The 18,312-nt window shown below is 48.6% G+C and overlaps 2 protein-coding genes across 2 annotated transcripts; one reads left to right on the forward strand and one right to left on the reverse strand.

The window, feature by feature from the left end:
* On the reverse strand, positions 1–4,785 carry LOC136933445 (reticulon-3-B-like). The gene is made up of 7 exons (XM_067228841.1): positions 4,521–4,785; positions 2,843–3,050; positions 2,480–2,618; positions 1,732–1,801; positions 1,359–1,405; positions 1,221–1,279; positions 1–1,014 (listed from the first exon to the last, which is right to left on the reverse strand). Exons 1-7 carry the CDS (start codon positions 4,597–4,599, stop codon positions 966–968), a joined length of 651 nt encoding a protein of 216 aa, XP_067084942.1. The 5' UTR covers positions 4,600–4,785; the 3' UTR covers positions 1–965.
* A 259-nt stretch (positions 4,786–5,044) lies between these two features.
* map4k6 (mitogen-activated protein kinase kinase kinase kinase 6) lies at positions 5,045–18,212 on the forward strand. Its single transcript, XM_067228795.1, has 31 exons — positions 5,045–5,485; positions 7,083–7,140; positions 8,236–8,326; positions 8,491–8,555; positions 8,747–8,802; positions 9,194–9,241; positions 9,568–9,610; positions 9,832–9,904; positions 9,990–10,121; positions 10,335–10,397; positions 10,535–10,616; positions 11,058–11,168; positions 11,354–11,432; positions 11,562–11,614; positions 11,811–11,857; positions 12,359–12,397; positions 13,696–13,729; positions 13,829–14,087; positions 14,190–14,284; positions 14,496–14,537; positions 15,009–15,093; positions 15,314–15,393; positions 15,602–15,662; positions 15,840–15,957; positions 16,129–16,187; positions 16,362–16,465; positions 16,608–16,863; positions 16,982–17,065; positions 17,142–17,212; positions 17,708–17,763; positions 17,865–18,212. Exons 1-31 carry the CDS (start codon positions 5,393–5,395, stop codon positions 17,950–17,952), a joined length of 2,625 nt encoding a protein of 874 aa, XP_067084896.1. The 5' UTR covers positions 5,045–5,392; the 3' UTR covers positions 17,953–18,212.
* The last annotated feature ends 100 nt before the right edge of the window (positions 18,213–18,312 follow it).

The following is an 18,312-nucleotide window of genomic DNA, read 5'->3' on the forward strand; positions in this document are numbered from 1 at the left end:
TTCTCATGGTTTCCTTCTCTTTTATTTCAAGTTGATGAGCTGTTTTCCAAACCCTCAGTGCACAGAAGCTCCACCTCAAATCAACAGAACGACCACAAGAGTTCATCTCTCATACATATAAATTAAAAATGATCGTTATTTCCAAGACAATTTTTTACAAACTACAACTAAACTACCACAACAGATTGGTTGTCATTTTTTTTGCGTTTGTTTTTGTTTGTTTTTCCTCCACACACACAGACACTAAACAGATGAGTACAAACGTTTGCTTTGAGAGGCGCAACGGTAGTGGAACCTCCCGGGCCCAGTAGCCCGGTCACTTGAAACGTTGACACGCACACACAGGGCCCAGTTCACATGCTCTACAACTGCATCCGTTCCTCCCTCAATCCTCCGGGTAATGGTGTGAGGACAGGACAGGTAGCAGATGTGTGGTAGCACAGGCTAACACCCACCCAGTCACATTACATCAGAGGAGAGGAGGGAGCATGTGTACATTGCTTGAACAGGGCCCATGTCTGTAACAGTATTCACACTCGGTACATACACACCATCCAGGTAGCAGCTGGCAGACAGACTAGGCAGGCGGGCAGACAGGTAAACAGACTAGAGACACACACAGACAGGTAGACAGACACAGACACACAGACATACATATAGACAGACAGACACAGGTAATCAGGGAGACAGTAGTGCTGAGCTGCTATGACAGACAGGTGAGCTGCACTTTATACTATACTGGCTAGTTACAGACAGAGTTACACCGGTTCAAACAGGTTCAGACTGGTTCTGGTGGTTGACAGGATTCCAGTGGTGGATGGGTTGATCACTAGTATTATATTCTGCTGTTTCACAAGCATGGGGAGGAATGGGGGATGGAGGAGAGGGGAGGGGGGGAATTAAGGGATGGAGGAGAGGAGTGCAAGAGGAGAGGATGGGGGGAGAATAGGTGGAGGGAGGAGGAATCACTCTGCTTTAGTGCGCTTTATGGCCCCTGGGAGCTTGTCTTGAAGCCTGGAGGAGATGAGGAACACGAAGGAGCAGAATGTTAGCAACCATATAATCCAAGAATACTAAAAAAAGATCTAATCAATTACTAGTCAATTTACAAGTCTCCTAACCAATCACTGGGGAGACATGCGCCTCCCAACCAATCCAAAGCGAGACAGCTTTCCTAACCAATCACAGACGGGGACAGGGGGGGGGGGGGGGGGTCTTACTTGGCCATGGTCTCCTCCACCCGAGAGCGAATCAGATCAATGTATCGATCAATCTGGGTCTGGTAGAAGACACAGGGGTTAGCTAACAGTTTGCATGCGCACACACGCACACAGATAGTCATACGAGTATAATCATACCTTGTTCTTCTCATATATCAGAGGTGTGCTGAAAAAGATGATGTCAGCTGGGGAGAGAGACACATAGAGGGAGGAAGAGAGATCATGTTAAGGGAAACCACAGGGAGACCACTAGGTGCCGCTAGCCTATGTGGTAAGCAAATACTGACTGTTTCTTGACTCTTGATCCTTGATCTTCTGTACTTTCTATTTGCACTATTTGTGAGTTGCTGGATGAAAACCAATGCTAAAGGAATTAAATGTTCTGCTTTGTGTTGCTGGGGGGGCTGGCTAGGTGTTGCTAGGGGGTGGCTTGGTGTTGCTAGGGGGTGGCTTGGTGTTGCTAGGGGGCACTAGGGGAGGCTGTGTGTTGCTAGGCGCCGCCGGGTCTTACCCAAAATGAGGATGGTGATGCCATTGAAGACAGCTCCCACGTAGGTCATCAGCCACATCACACCTGCCAACTGGAACACACACACACGCAGCTCAGAACACACATTCCCCAGAAGTGCACGTATGGTTGGTAGGTGGACTTTGAGGGAGTCCATGTGGTGTTTGCATGTTTGAGTATAAGGTTATGTGTACATGTGTGAGAAGTGGTGTGTGTTTGTGAGGGTGCGTGTGCAGTGGTTTTGTTTTATTAGTTTCACGCAACGTGTGAGGGTGTGGTAGACACCTGTAATGGCTCATATGAAAAACCACACCCAAAAGACATACAAAAGGTTAAATATGAACATGCAAAATCCCCAATACATCCTAAATATTAGTATTCAAAAATTGCACACAAAAAAGTGAAGAATAGTACAAATTGCAAAGAAGCAGTTGTAATTGTAATATTCACATAATGAACAACATTTTGTATGTGTGATCATTATATACAATTCAAGTGTTTTGAAAGCAGGGCATCTCATAGACAATGACACGAGGAATCTGTTAAATGTGCATTGTCATTCCAGAAGATAAAGATAATAATAAAAGCAAGTATTTGATAGAAAATGGGACATTTTATACAAAGGAAGATGAAAAGGCCTAGCCTGTCTAGATGGTAACTAGTGAATTCTGAAGAAATTAATCACGTAAGAAAAAGACAAAGGTTTGAAGAACGTTGATGTCAAATTTGTGTGGTGTGTGTGTGTTCAGACCTTAAGGGAATCCACCAGGTCCTCCACTAGTAAGAGACGGCGTGCCTGTCTGGTGAAGCGGTTCACGTAGGTCAGCGACACATCCACTCCCTTCCGGAAGGTCTCCGCAGGGACGCTGATGTCACGCTCCATCAGGGCCCTGCCGCACACAGGGTTGAACGTTAGAGGGGAAGTCAAAATACAGCTCTATAAAATACAGCCCTGTTGAGTGCACTGGCCCTTTAAACAAAGCTCTAAAAAAGGTCCAGTCCACTCAAAACACAGCTCTGTAAAGCACAGCTCTGTAAAGGGTCCATCTGCTCAAAACACAGCATTTACATCCAGTACAGCGTGTATTACAAGGGGCAAGAGTCTGGCACCCACTTGAAGGGGTGGCCATCTTCAGACTTCTGCACGGCCTGGATGACAGACTTGTAGATGCGGAAGGTGATGGAGACGCAGAGGAAGGCCAGCAGCAGATAGGACACTACACTGATCACGCTGAAAGTCGCCAAGGAGACCAGCACCACTAGGGATAGGCCGAACGCCACCGCCGACTTCTTGGGGTCACGCCAGTAGACCAGCTCTAGGGCTGGATATGGACACACACACACACAGAGAGAGACACACACACCACACACACGGGATGGAGAGGGTAGGAGAAGAGGGGAAAGAAAGAACAGTTTGAGTGTTGATTGCTTTGAGAGCTCAATCCTTAAAATGGAACAAAATTGTGTCTATCCAGGCTGGTCATTTTTCTTTGGCACCACCTTCCATTAAAAATGCCACAAACTTAGGCTATATTCTAGAAATACTAATACATTCTACTTGAATTCTGTCCATTCGCTAAAACCTTACAGGGCACATAGTCACAACCGACTTGTCCCACACAAGCACACCGGCAGAAGTGCTACGTCATCGTGACAGCCATCTTGTAGTGACCAACAATGAACCAGCTAGTTTCCTCATGCGGCTCCAACCTCCATCCCCATCCTCACCTCTCAGCCTCCACTCCCTACCCCCCCCCCCCCTCCTCCTCCTCAGCCTCCACCCCCATCCTTCATCCCCTACCCTGAGCCTCCACACTCCATCCCCATCCTCAGCCTAGCTAGCAGGATAATCCATGTTACAACACAGGGGCTCACATACCTCAAAGACCACCCTGGAATGGAGTCATGTGTTAGGCCTTAGCAATTCTTGGGTAACCGACACAATAGAACCTCATAGTGGTCCATTATTTCCCGGTCACAAGCTCACAACAAGCTGCTAAACAGGCGCTCTACAACGGGCAATTGTGTCAGCATGCTCCGAGTGTGTGAGATATCCACTTGTTCGACTAGTCGAGGTTCATCGTTTATGTTAGTGGACTGTGACGGGATAGTGGTTGGGAGACAAATGCTCGTCAATATGATGAAGGTGGGCACATACTGCTTGAGCAAAGGAAACCAGAATTTGATGGCTGGCTAATTACAAATTGCCTTCTTAAAAACTCTCGCTAACAGTTACGATTTGCTACTGTACACCATCGCTAATGCAATATCAGAACGTACATAAATACTTTATAAAAGTAGAGACGTTAAACTGAACGTTACAGTGGGGATAATTGACCGCATTGAAAACACCTGCTGCTATATCCACGGCCTACGAAAGTGTGGTCCACAGCAGGATGTTAGTACCATTACCACAAGCACAGGCTGTTGGGTTAGCTAGACATCTTTTTTGGCCAAATAATAACGTCGGGTTCTTTCGTTTCGGATTATCTACCTAGCCGATGTGGGTGTACTTGCTACACATGCTAGTTAGCTAGCAGACATGTTCGTCAATCACTGTCAAACTGCCAAACCCCGCGCCCTGGCTCTAGCTAGCTGGCTAGTAGTAGCAGGTTAGAGCTAACCTAGCATTTGCATCATCCTGTTCTTCCGAAAGAATGATGCTGCTGAACGGGAGAAACCAGCAACGTAAAACATACTGTTGAAAATGGGTTTCGACATTAGTTTGACATATATGGAGTCCCCACTATACATTGAATTCAATTCGTTAATGCAGATGAATGAATACAGACCTGATAACGTGGATTCTTTCATCGCTGCTGCGGAGTTTTGAGAGGACGAGATGTGAGCAGACTGGGCCGTGGGGTCCATTTTTAGGATGATATCGCCTCGAAAAGCAAGTGAAAAAGAAACCCCCAAATTAGACAAATACTACAGACCTGTACACTCAACTTAAATTTGGGCAAATTCCGATTGATTACGCAAATCGTGATGGATGACTAGCTGGGTTACAACTAGTCCCGCCGTTGCTGTGAAAATTGTGTTTTCTCAGCACAACGAGGGGCGTGTCTTTGAGAGTGGGGGCTTTGAAGGTGTGGTACCCCATATTCCGTTAAAGTAATAGGCCACCTACATTTGAACCTTCCGAAATTGGAAGGGGGGGCGGGGGCGGGGGGGGGGGGGGCGTGTATGTGGACAGAAAAATACAAAGAAAGAATGTATGTTTGTTTGATGTATGAGAGACAGAAAGAGACAGGAAGAGACAGAAAGAGAGAGAGAGAGAGAGAGAGAGAGGGAGAGAGAGAGAGAGAGAGAGAGAGAGAGAGAGAGAGAGAGAGAGAGAGAGAGAGAGAGAGAGAGAGAGAGAGAGAGAGAACGAGAGAACGAGAGAACGAGAGAGAGAAAGCGATGAATGAGGGGGAATTCACTTAGACGCTTTAAATAACTTGTTGTGTTTGTTCTCAATATGCAATTCAGGCTTCTCATGCAATTCAGGCACTTCAGACAGCATCACTGCCCTACCGCTAGCTGCTGTTTTTTGGCTCCCCTGCACAGCCTGTGATGTTGCACGAAAGCTGTGTAGTGGACGGCAGCGGAGGAAGTGACTGATATTCACAAAGGAGTCAGCGACGAAACAACCCGAGCGCCTGCTCTTGCCGCAGCAATGGATGCGATCGGTGTTTCCTATACGAACCCGTTAGATGACTACGAGCTAATACGCCGAATTGGGAGCGGCACATACGGGGACGTCTTTAAGGTATTTCAATAACATCTTTCCTAATTGCACAAACGAACACGTTTCTACAACGGTTCAGGTTCCATTTACGGTCTCAAAGGGTGGCCCTACACCGAGGAAGCTGCAGAACCGTTTTTCCCCGTCCCAGGAGAGACACCTGTTGTTCCGCCGTGTTCCGTGACCGATTGCCGCGTCAGTTGGCCATCACGGCCCAAAATGGGCTTAGAACTAGTATTTTTTGCAGCTGTATTTGGTGTTAGTTTGTCAGTTGGCTATAGATTCACTTCTGCATCCATTTACACATTACATTGTATTCATTAACCAGACGCTTTTATCCAAAGCGACACACAAATAGAGCAGAAAGTACAGCAGAAAATCAGAAGTGCAGTTCTAACAGTATTTGTGGTCACACTCAAGGAACGTTGTGCATCCCTGTCTGTGATCACCTGTAGAGAGATTCCTTAGTGCAAACGTGTTGTGAGGTAAACTCTGCAACTGATAACCAGTTTGTGGTGCAGTCTAGTCATATTATTATTATCATTATTATTAGCCTAGGCAGTATGGTTGCATCAGTTCCAGACTTATGTTGTTGTTTATGATGATGATGCTGCCTGATTTATGTCAACAAGCCTGTGGGAACAGCATTGGCGGAAGCTAACTTCCTGTTCCTGTGCATGTTATATTACATCATATGATACCTTACACGTATAAACACTTATTAAATCTATTGAGCTGTTGTTATGTTCAGGGTTGGCTGGCAGGTTATGCGCGTCTGGGGAGAGCGTAGATGTGTAAACAGTTGATGACAATAAGCCAGAGAATTGAGAAAGTGAAGGAGGAAGTTAGTAACTGTGGATTTCTTAACTGGGTTGAATGAGGCCCTTTATACACAGACAACAACACAATCATGCCACATCGTAACCGTAGGAACCGTACTGTACTGTAACCATAACCGTAACAACCAGGCCTGAAGGGGCTGTGCTGGGGTCCAGGCCTGCAATAGGATCTCTGCTCATAGGAAGTCTCCCCCTCTACACACAGGAAACAGGAAGTGGGTACCGCTACAACGTAGTTCTATTTGAGAGTGTTATCATATCAGATTTTTTATCATCCTGACAGTTTTCATGTGTTTTTGCACCCTTATCCCATCCCATCATTTGTTTCCGGCAGTTGTTTGAACTCTCGGTCCTAATGATCTGATATGTAAATCAGACAGCCCCAGACCCCGAGAGCTTGCAGTCTCCATGGGGACCTGCAATGGCAATAGACATCCCTGTCCCACACCCACAGGAAGTGAGATTGAGATCTCCTGGTCGTCATAGAGACCGGCTTACTTCTGCATTCACGTTTCCTATCCCTTTTCTGCAGTTCTCGTTAAGTTATGCCACGTCTTCCACACCTGAACATTGTTATGGTGATAACCACTATTATTATCATCACTATGATGATGATGATTATTCACTGTATAATTGCAGTGCAGCTCTGTGGTAGAGCTTGTGAGTGCAGAGGTCAGACTCAAGAGGTCACAGGTTCAAATTCCCCCGTAGGTCGCTTTGTCTAAAAGCAGCTTCTGAATGAATCCATTGTTTCAATCTGTTTGACCCTCCTCCTCCTTCAGGCTCGGAACCTCCAGACGTCTGAGATTTCTGCCATCAAGGTGGTCAAACTGGACCCTGGTGAGTGCTCCTCATCCTCCTCACAGCTCCAGCTATTCTACTACCCTTCCAAACAGCATTGCCTCTCCCTGGCCCTCCAGACACCCTCCCTGTCCCTCCAGACACCCATCCCTATCCCTCAGACACCTATCCCTGGCCCTCCAGACACCCTCCCTGGCCCTCCAGACACCCATCCCTATCCCTCAGACACCTATCCCTGGCCCTCCAGACACCCTCCCTATCCCTCAGACACCCCTCCCTGGCCCTCCAGACCCCTCCCTATCACTCAGACACCCCTCCCTGTCCCTCCCTGTCCTGCCAGACACCTCTCCCTGGCCCTCCAGACACCCTCCCTATTCCTCAGACACCCCTCCCTGGCCCTCCAGACACCCCTCCCTATCACTCAGACACCCCTCCCTGTCCCTCCCTGTCCCTCCCTATCCCTCAGACACCTATCCCTGGCCCTCCAGACACCCTCCCTGGCCCTCCAGACACCCATCCCTATCCCTCAGACACCTATCCCTGGCCCTCCAGACACCCTCCCTATCCCTCAGACACCCCTCCCTGTCCCTCCCTGTCCTGCCAGACACCTCTCCCTGGCCCTCCAGACACCCTCCCTATTCCTCAGACACCCCTCCCTGGCCCTCCAGACACCCCTCCCTATCACTCAGACACCCCTCCCTGTCCCTCCCTGTCCCTCCCTATCCCTCCAGACACCTCTCCATGGCCCTCCAGACACCCCTCCCTGGCCTTCCAGACACCCTCCCTGTCCCTCCAGATACCCCTCCCTATCCCTCAGACACCCCTCCCTGTCCCTCCCTGTCCCTCCCTGTCCCTCCAGACACCCCTCCCTATCCCTCAGACACCCCTCCCTGTCCCTCCAGACACCCCTCCTTATCCCTCAGACACCCCTCCCTGCCCATCCAGACTCCCCTTACCCCCCCCCCCCCCCCCAAAACTCCCCCCTCACAGGGGTCATTACAGCTCATGATTGATTGACTTAATTTTTTTTATCGTTTTGGGGAGTGACAAAGAACCTCCACTGCACTGGATATAGGGGTTCTCTTCCCCTGCCGTCCACTGGTGATGACATCACATGTGCTCTGCTGTCCCCAGGTGATGACATCACATGTATCCAGCAGGAGATTACCATGATGAGGGAATGCTCACACAGAAACATAGTGGCGTACTACGGCAGCTACAACAGGTGAGCTACGCACACACTCGCTACACACACTTACTTCCCACACACATGCACCCACACACACTCACAGCACACACACACACTACACACACACACATTCGCACGCACACACATTTGCCATCCTTACTAGTGATGTTACTGACTGGTTGGTACGGGCTGTTTGTCAGGAACAACAAGCTATGGATCTGTATGGAGTTCTGTGGAGGAGGATCCCTGCAGGATCTCTACAGAGGTAAACCACTCTCTGTTCTCCCTTCACCTCCACCTCTTCCGCCTTCACCTCCTCCTTCATCTCCTCTACCCCCTCCGCCTTCACCTCCTCCGCCTTTACCTCCTCCAGCTCACCTCTTCCACCTCCTCCTTTAACTGGAGTTTCTCTTCTTCTCCTCCTCTGACTTTGACTTTGTTGTCTTGTATCCGTAGTGACGGGCCCTCTGAAGGAGAGACAGATAGCATATGTCTGCAGAGAGACGTTACAGGTGAGACCTGCCTGCCTGCCTGCCTGCCTGCCTGTCTGTCTGCCTGTCTGCCTGTCTGTCTGTCTGTCTGTCTGTCTGTCTGCCTGTCTACCATTTCAGTTAAGATGTGATTATTGTTCATCGTGCCTGGTATGATGTGGTTAATGTGGTTGCTTGGCACTGTGCCTGGTAAAGACATACCAACCAAAATACAGACTGTTCCTTGACTCTGACCAACAAAACACTGTTAGAACTATGCACTTCTGATTCTTGATTTCCTGCTGTAGTTTCAGTGCACCATATTTGTATGCTGTATTGGATTAAAGCATTTGCTGAATGAATAAAATGTAGTCTTATCATGTATAACTATATCCTGTATAACTGTATCCTGTTTAACTGTGTTTGCTGGCAGGGACTGCATCACCTGCACCAAGCTGGTAAAATGCACAGAGATATAAAGGTGAGACTGGAGTTGAATGAACTGTGTGTGTGTGTGTATGTGGGGGGTGGTGGGGGGGTACTTGTGTGTGTATGTAGTGTGTGTGTGTAATGTGTGTATATGTGTGTGTTTGTATCTATGCAGTGTGTACACGTGTATTTAGTGTGTTTCTAACTTTGGGTGGATCTTCCATGTCCTGTGAGGTCAATGTATGAGTGTGTGTGTGTGTGTGTACTGTGAATTCATCGTGTCAGAGTGTGTGTGTGTACTGTGAACTCATTGTGTCAGAGTGTGTGTGTGTGTGTACTGTACTTTGAGCTCATTGTGTCAGTGTGTGTTTCTGTCAGGGAGCCAACATCTTACTGACAGAGAGAGGAGACGTCAAACTGGGTAAGTCAGTACCCCCCCCTCCCCCTCCCAGCTCATTCCTCTCCACCAACACTGTCAACACTGACCATCTCAGTATCTCTGACTATCTCAGTCTGAGCACCTCCGCACTAATCTTAACCCCCACTCCCTAACCCATATCTCCCTAAACCCCATCCCCCCTTCCATTCCTCCTCCTTTCCTTCCCCCTATCTTCCCCTCGTCTCTCCCCCTTCTCCCCCCAGCGGACTTTGGCGTAGCGGCCGAGATCAACGCCTCAGTGGCCAAAAGGAAATCCTTCATCGGCACCCCCTACTGGTGAGTCCCCGAACCGCCCAACTTTTGACCATGGTGTTGGTCCTGTGTTAGCCCTGTGAACTGAAGCCATGTCCTGCCCTTGCAGGATGGCGCCCGAGGTGGCAGCGGTGGAGAAGAAGGGCGGGTACGACCAGCTGTGTGACGTCTGGGCGTTGGGCATTACGGCCATCGAGCTGGCTGAGCTGCAGCCGCCCATGTTCGACCTGCACCCCATGAGGTGAGCTATGCTACGCTAAACCAATGTAATGCTATTTTATGCTATGCTATGCTAAACCATGCTATGGTATGATGTTAGCTGCTATGCCATGCATGACTATGCTATGCTATGCTAGCCAATGCTATACAAAACCAAACCCTGCTATGTTAAGCTACCAACGCTATGTTAGGTTATACTATGCTATGCTGTACTGTACTCTGCTCTCTCTTCCAGGGCATTGATGTTGATGTCGAAGAGCAACTTCCAGCCTCCCAAGCTGAAGGACAAGGCCAAGTGGTACAGTAAACTACTTCCTGTCATGTGACGAGTGAAAGGTGCAATCCATGGGTTGTACCGGGATTGTGTGTGACTGTGTATGAGGCTCATGACTGCCCCCCTCCCAGTAGCATCTTTAGTAAAGTCCCCCCCCCCAGGTCGGCTGCCATGCACAGTTTTGTGAAACTGTCTCTGACCAAGAACCCTCGCAAGAGACCCACAGCAGAGAAGATGCTGCAGGTAGGAACTCACTTCCCTCCTGACCCTCCCTCCCTCACCTCCCACCTAACCCTCACCCCCTTCCTCCCTCCTAACCCTCACCTCCGTCCCTCACCTCCCTCACCTGGCTCCCTCCCTCTCTACTAACCCTCACCTCCCTCCCTCTCTCCTAACCCTCACCTCCCTCACCTGGCTCCCTCCCTCTCTCCTAACCCTCACCTCCCTCTCTCCTAACCCTCACCTCCCTCACCTGGCTCCCTCCCTCTCTCCTGACCCTCACCTTCACCCAGGGCCTTAATCATAATATATATTGGGGGGGACACAACTAAACGTAAAACGTTTTCAGGGGGGACCCTCAGACTCCCCAGCAGATGTTGTCCCCCCCCCTCTGAACTCCATGTCCCACCTGTCCCCATGACCTCTGACCTCCCTGACCCCTGACCTCCCTCTTCCCTCTCCCAGCATGTATTCGTGACCCAGCTGCTCACCAGGAACCTGGCCATCGAGCTGCTGGACCATGCAGGGAACGCTGACCTTCTGACCTCACAGACCATGGACGAGTCTGACCTGGAGGTACCTCCCCTCTCCCCCTCTCCTGTCTTCACTCTGCTCCTCTTCTGTTCCCTCCACCCTCCTCCTCTCCTCTCCTCTGTCATTTCTATGGCTTCATTTTTCCTTGTGTGTGTGTGTGTGTGGTGTGTTTATGTGCATGTGGTGCGTGTGTGTATGAGCGTGTGTGTGTGTGTGTGTGCGTGCAGACCTGCAGTGCATTCCCTGATAAGATCCAGTCATTGGTGAGACACCAGCCTCCCCAGAGGACACAGTCAGAGGAGAAGTGTGAGTGACCCCCCCCCCCCCCTCCACACACATTCACACACCCCACCACACATACGCACACATGTACCCTCACCACACACACACATGAGGTCCATAGTTGACTGAGGGTTGTTTTTGTGTGTGTGTCAGTTGGTCAGGTGCTGTTCCCCTGCCCTCTGAGGAAGGAGGGAGAGCCTGATCTGGTGGGTCACAACCCTGCTACCCCCCTCCCCCCAGCCTTCCCTTTTATGTTCCTCTCTCCCACTCCTCCTCTCCCTCTCTCTCTCTCTCTCTCTCTCTCTGTCTCTCCTAATACCCCCCTCTCCCTCTACCCCCCAGTCCCTCTGCTCCTGCCCCCACTCACATCAGCTAACATTCCCCCCCTTCCCTCCCCTCTAGGGCAGCTATGAGGACTGGTGTATGGTTGAAGAGGAGAGCAGCTCTCTGTAAGTCACTCCTTCTCTCTCTCCTTCTCTGCCTCCTTCGCTGTCTCTTTTCCTCGCTCTTTCCCTCTCTTACTCTTTGTCTGTCTGTCTCCTCTCTCCATTTCTCCCCCCCCTCTCTCTGTCTCTATCTCTCCCCCTCGCTCTATCTTTCCTTCCCACCTCTTGCTCCCTCCCTCTTTTCACTTTAACTGACTCCATGGGTCAAATATGTGTTTGCAGTCCTCCCGTTTGAATATGCTATTGTGCTATGGGGGTGTAACTGGTTGTTTTTAACACCCAAGAAAGGCTTTCAGAAATCAAAATCTCTCCCTCCCTCTGTCTCTCTCCCTCCCTCTGTCTCTCCCTATGCCTCCCTTTCACCTTCTCTCTCCCTCTCCTACTCCCTCTATCTGTTTCTCTCTGTTTCTCTCTTTCTTCTTCACTCCCTCTCTGCCTCCTTCTCCTTTCCCTCTCTCTCCCTCTCTCTCTGTCTCTCTCCCTCTCTCTCTGTCTCTCTTCCAGGGGTCTACTAGAGAGTGTGGAAGAGGCCCTTCAGGGCAGGTGAGCCTTTCTAGAACACAGTAACTTCAGCTGAATACATAACTGTGTGGTGTGTGCGTGTGGTGTATGATTGGGGTGTGCGTGTGTGGTGATTGTGTGTCTATGTGCGGCGTGTGTGTGTGGTGTATGTATGTGTCCCTGTATACATAACTAATTTAAGCTGAAGCAGATATTACAGTTTTTTTCAAATGCTTACACACATTTTTTTTTACTTGTCCTCTTTTTTTCTAAACTTAACACACAAATCCAAGAACTGCACACACAAAATGCAAAATGCCTCGCTTCTCTTGCAAAATGAAGCACTGCATTCAAAATATCACAAACACGTCTCAAAAGCAAACATTAGTCTAATGTTGCAAACATTTACCATTATATTACATTTTTGGATATATCATATACACACAGTTATTCAAAACCTAAAGCTCTTCTTTCATGAGATCCTTTGTACATTTCTGTACAAGATTGAAAGTAAATGGCAGAGATGATGAAAAATTCATGGTAAACACGAAAACAAGATTGAAACCAAACTTTTTTATTTACTATAAGCATTTGTGGTTGTGAATACAGTATTACACAGTACGAAAGAAAGAGTGTAGTAGGACAGAAACAAAACCTAATTTGAAAAAGGTATACAGTAATATATATTATTTTCTACAATATTGTCAGAATGTTTTCTTACAGTCACTGTAAGAAAACTGTACTGTTGCACAGTATGATACAGTAACCCACCAGACTGTGACCAATCATGCAGTGCACTGCAGTCAATGGATGCATGGGTGCTAAAATATATGTTTGTGTATAGTGTGTTTTGCTGAAACAGCTATTATATGTACATTAAAACATGTTTACACTACAGTAGATTGTTACATACCTGTTATCATTTCTACAGTAAAGGTTCAAATTATACCCACCACTGTAAATCGACTCAAATTAGGCTATTTATAGGCCTATACTAAAGCCATGATTGGTTGGTGTTGAGTAAAGCAATGCGTGTTTGCACGTGAGGAGTTAGTGTGAGGCACTGATGAATTAGTGTGGCATTTTGATTGTGTTTGAAAAAGGAAATCAAGATGCTTCACCTGAATTGTGTGTGTTACGTGTGTTGTGTGTTGTGTTTTGCAAAAAGTGTTTTATGAAATTGAAAACTGAGTCAAAGGCCAAAAATGTGCGTATGGTTTTGCAGATTTGAGGTGTGGTTCTGGTGTTTGAGTGTCAGGTTTCAGAAATTGTGTGAAAAGTAAGGAATTTGTGTGTGAGCGTTTGAAAAAAACGGTAACTTAGTTTGTGTTGTGTTGCAGGAGTCTGACCATGAAGAGAGCGCCCTCGGGTGGGGTAAGAGAGAACTTCAGACACACTCAGCCTTGCTCAGGCCACAGAGAAATACATCAAAAACACCATATCTGTGTGTGCATGGTATGTACGTGTGTGTAGGACTCTCCAGAGGAGGACTGGGGCGGCACAGTGAAGCGAAGCCCCGCCCCCTTGCTGTCAACCGTCCCCATTTACCCCCCCGAAGGTTACCCAGGTTATACAGACCCCTCCCCCTCCACTGGCCCCACCCCCTTCACTCCCACCAGCACATCAACAGACCAATCAAAATCCTTGTCATCAGACGCGGTACTCTTCAGCTCCTCCCTTTTTACTGATGACTCCATCTTCTCTGAGCTCACCCTGTCTGACTCCCCAGAAGGTACACACACACTCTTCCTCACACACACACATGCATGTACACTCACACGCACACATGCTCTCTCACCCCCCACACACTCACACACCATGTTTGTTCCTGCAGAGGGCAACAGTGAGGCGCAGGGTCAGAAGGCGGAGGAGAGGCCCCGCCCCCTCCCACCCCCAGCGTGGACCCTGAGGAGGAACACTGAGGACACGGTCAGACACACACACATACTCTCCTCTCTATCTCACACACACACACACATACTCTCCTCTCTATCTCACACACATACAATCTCCTCTTTCATTCTTACACACACATACTCTTCTCTCTCCCTCTCTCTCTCTCTCTCTCTCTCTCTCTCACACACACACACACACTTCTCAAAAAGTGGAGGACACATTATGTGATGCTTTTTTTTTCCAGGGGGAGGTTTGTCACGGACTTCCACCCACACCCAAAGTCCACGTGAGTACACGTCTCACTGTCAATCAGTCAGAACCAGTCAGTCAGTCTACTCTACACACCTCAAGATCAGAACCAGTCAGTCAGTCAGAACCAGTCAGTCAGGTTACATACCTCAAGACCAGAACCAGTCAGTCAGTCAGAACCAGTCAGTCAGGTTACATACCTCAACACCAAAACCAGTCAATCAGAACTAATCAGTCTAGGCAAGGCAAGGTAAGTTTATTTTTTATAGCACATTTCAACAACAAGGCAATTCAAAGTGCTTCACATAAAACCATTAAAAGCATCAAAACACAATGCAAAAGAAAACAAGATTTAAAAAGAATTAAGAACATTCAATAAGACATTAAAAACTGTCAAAAAGCAAGAAATAAAATCAAATTTGCGCACCTCATCTGACCACCAGAACCAGTCAGTGTAATCCCTCCCCCCAGCTTGTGAGTGCTAAGCTGTAAGACCTTGCCTCTCCAGATGGGGGCGTGTTTCTCCAAAGTGTTCAACGGATGTCCACTGACTGTCCACTGTGCGGCCACATGGGTTCTACCCAAGACCAAAGGTAGGATCAAGAGTCAGGCTGGGGTCAAATGGGGGTCAGGGGTCAGGCTGGGATCAGGTCGGATGTCTAGCATCAGGCTGGGAGTTGAGGATCAGACTGGGAGTCTGGGTCAAAGTTCAAGGTCATGGAAGGGATAACTTGATGCACCAGATCATTGGGATGTTCAGCAGCCAGACCCTGTGGTCCTCTCTCTCTCTCCCCCCCCCCCCCTCCCCTCCAGACCAGCACCTGATCCTGGGCACAGAGCAGGGCATCTACACCCTGAACCTCAACGAGCTCCACGAGGACAGCATGGAGAAGGTGAGGGACCACTTATCTGTGAAGCCATCTGTGGTATTGTAGGGCTTGGATAGAGGGCTATAAAAATAACTTTGATTTAATCATCATATTCACAACATATGCTGCATATATACTGATCCTTCTCTCTCCTCTCCTCCTGTTCCTCCACCTCCCTTTCCTCCTGTTCTTTATGTTCTACTTCTTGTTCCTTCTCCTCCTGCTCCTCCAGTTGGTGGCTCAGAGGTGTACGTGGTTGTATGTGATGAACAACGTCCTCATGTCTGTCTCAGGTAGTAATGGATGACATTGTTTACATCACTTTAAGGTTCGATTGTTTTGTTTTTACACCTTGTATTCTCTAGTCTACTTATCCAGAAATATGAAGCACTGGACTGCAAATGTAAATGTCTTATTGTATGTGACAAATGACGATAAACTAGTACGTGAAACGAGAACTTCTCTCTCAGGTAAGTCTTCTCAGCTTTGCTCCCAGCGGCTCACCTCCCTCTTCGACCAGCGCAGATGCAAGAGGCAAGGGCAGCTGTCAATCAACGCTCACCGCCTATCAGAGAGGATAAACTCCAGGTAGGCGGGCCCAGATGCACTACAGAGGGAGACTAAAAGACTGACCAGGAGTTACTGTATAAGTTGGAGTTTCTGTCTTTACACCCTTCCTTTCTCCCTCCCTTGATCACACCCCTCCCTCTCTCTATACCCCTCCCTCTTGCTCTCCCTCCCTCCCCCCTTTCTCTCCAGGAAGTTCTCCATATCAGGGAAGGTTCCAGACACTAAGGGTTGTCGGCGCTGTGCTGTAGGTGAGGAAGGCCGGAACGTTTAGGGAACGCGGAACGGGTGTTTTCTCTGTATAGCTAATGATCTTCTCCTCCCTCTCCAATTTTCCTCCCTCTCTGCCTCCTCTCCGTCTCTCATCCTTCCTCCATCCTCTCTGCCCCCCCCCACTCCTCTGCGCCCCTCCTCCTTCTCCCCAGTGCGTAGCCCCTACACAGACAGTGTGTTCCTGTGTGCGCTGGTTCCTACAGGCCTGGTTCTGCTGCTCTGGTACGAACCCCTGCAGAAGTTCATGCAGTTGAAGGTGAGTCCGATGGATGGATGGATGGGTAGATGGATAGATAAAATGAAATGTATTGATCAACGTCTGTCCACCCCCCATCTGCCTTCCCCCCCCCTCCTTCCCCTGCCCTCCTGTTGTTCTCCCCCCCCCCCCCCTCCCCCAGCACATAACCACCACCCTGCCAGAGTCTCCTCCTGTATTTGAGCTGCTGGTCAGAGAGAGGGAGGAGCTTCCACAGCTTTGTGTGGGCGTGAGCAGACGCCAGTCACCCGACTGCAGCCATGCCCCCGGACACATCAGCTTTCACATCATCCCTCTGGATGACTCTCCTCCGCTAACCCCGCCCCCAACATGGCCGCCGCTACAGGTGGTGCAGGTGACCCAGAGGGACAGGGACTCCATCCTCATCGTCCTGAAGGGTGAGGTCTACACACACACACACATGCACCACACACACAGCTGGACTGAGACTGTCATGGAGGGTGATGTCTACACAGATACAGAACAGGACCATTCTGATTGGTTGTCTCTGAGCAGACTCGGTGGAGGTGGTGAACTTGGAGGGCATGGCCAACCCAAGAATGACCTCCATGACCTTTGACTTCCCCATCCAGACTCTAGGTAAGACAGAGTCCTCAGCTGATTGACTGACTGACTGATTGGCTGACTGATTGACTGACTGTTTTTCTGTCTCCAGTGTGTTTGCAGGACAGTGTTCTGGTTTTCTGGAGACATGGCCTGAGGGGGAGGAGCCTGGACAGAGACGAGGTGATTGTCCAATCACACGCTACAACAGATATCAGTTATAACAGCCACAGTTATAAAAGCTACAGTCATCAGTAATAACTACATTTATAACAGCTACAGCTATCAGTTATAACAGCTACAGTTATAACAGCTACAGTTATCAGTATTGCTTCAGGTACAAATACAGTTATTAGTTATAACAGCTACAGTAAAAAAAAATACAGTTATAACAGGTAGGCTACAGTTATCAGTTATAACAGCTACGGTTATAACTGGTACATTTATCAGTTACAGCTCCCAGTTATAACAGCAACAGTTAACCGCTACAGCTACAGTTATAACAGCTACAGTTATAACAGCTACAGTTATCAGTTATTACAGCTATCAGTTATAACAGCAACAGTTATAACAGGTCAAGTTAACAGCTACAGCTAACAGCTACAGCTAACAGCTACAGTTGTAATAGCCACAGTTGTAACAGCTACAGTGTAACACAGGTGTGTCGTGCCCCTACAGGTGACTCAGGACATCACTGATGAGAGCAGAGTGTTCAAGGTCCTGGGAGATACCAGGTAGAGTAGCATCAGACTCACACACATACACCTCTCTACTGACCTGACCAGACACACCTCTCAGCTGGCCTGCTGGGTTAACCACCCCCCTACCTCCCCAGGGACATAATTCTCCAGAGCACCCCCACCGAGGACGCTTCCTCCCCCAGCAACCTGTACATCCTGACTGGACACGAGAGCAGTTACTGACAGGGATCCAGACCATGACCAGGACCTAGGACAAATACCAAGACCAGAAACAGTACCCAGACCAGTTCCAGACCCAGTTCTAGACCCAGTACCAAGACCAGACCCAGGACCAAGGCCAGAACCAGGACAAGATGGCTGTCACTTCCACCCTGGTTTATGAATGCTTCTCAGCCAGGACTATTAAATGTTGCAGCTGTTTTTTGAATCAATTTGGGGAAATAAACGTCTACATTTATTTATTTATTTTATAAATAATCATCCCTCAGTGTCCTGTGTCTTTCTATGTCGTACACCCGACCTTACACCTATCACTTTCAACAGAACTATCCTTGAGCCGAGTATTAGCCTGTTACTTTAGCA

This window comes from Osmerus mordax, chromosome 25 (assembly GCF_038355195.1).
Source record: "Osmerus mordax isolate fOsmMor3 chromosome 25, fOsmMor3.pri, whole genome shotgun sequence".
NCBI classification, from domain to species: domain Eukaryota; kingdom Metazoa; phylum Chordata; class Actinopteri; order Osmeriformes; family Osmeridae; genus Osmerus; species Osmerus mordax.

What these genes read in the sequence shown, in the direction of transcription:
- map4k6 (XM_067228795.1), top strand. Translation starts at nt 5,393, where the DNA reads ATGGATGCGATCGGTGTTTCCTATACGAACCCGTTAGATGACTACGAG. An exon ending in CAGCAGAGAAGATGCTGCAG is followed by an intron (nt 10,617 to 11,057) that starts GTAGGAACTCAC and finishes TCCCTCTCCCAG; the next exon opens with CATGTATTCGTGACCCAGCT. An exon ending in ACGAGGACAGCATGGAGAAG is followed by an intron (nt 15,394 to 15,601) that starts GTGAGGGACCAC and finishes CTGCTCCTCCAG; the next exon opens with TTGGTGGCTCAGAGGTGTAC.
- LOC136933445 (XM_067228841.1), bottom strand. Translation starts at nt 4,599, where the DNA reads ATGGACCCCACGGCCCAGTCTGCTCACATCTCGTCCTCTCAAAACTCC. An exon ending in CATCACCATCCTCATTTTGG is followed by an intron (nt 1,406 to 1,731) that starts GTAAGACCCGGC and finishes CTCTCTCCCCAG; the next exon opens with CTGACATCATCTTTTTCAGC. An exon ending in GTGGAGGAGACCATGGCCAA is followed by an intron (nt 1,015 to 1,220) that starts GTAAGACCCCCC and finishes CATCTCCTCCAG; the next exon opens with GCTTCAAGACAAGCTCCCAG.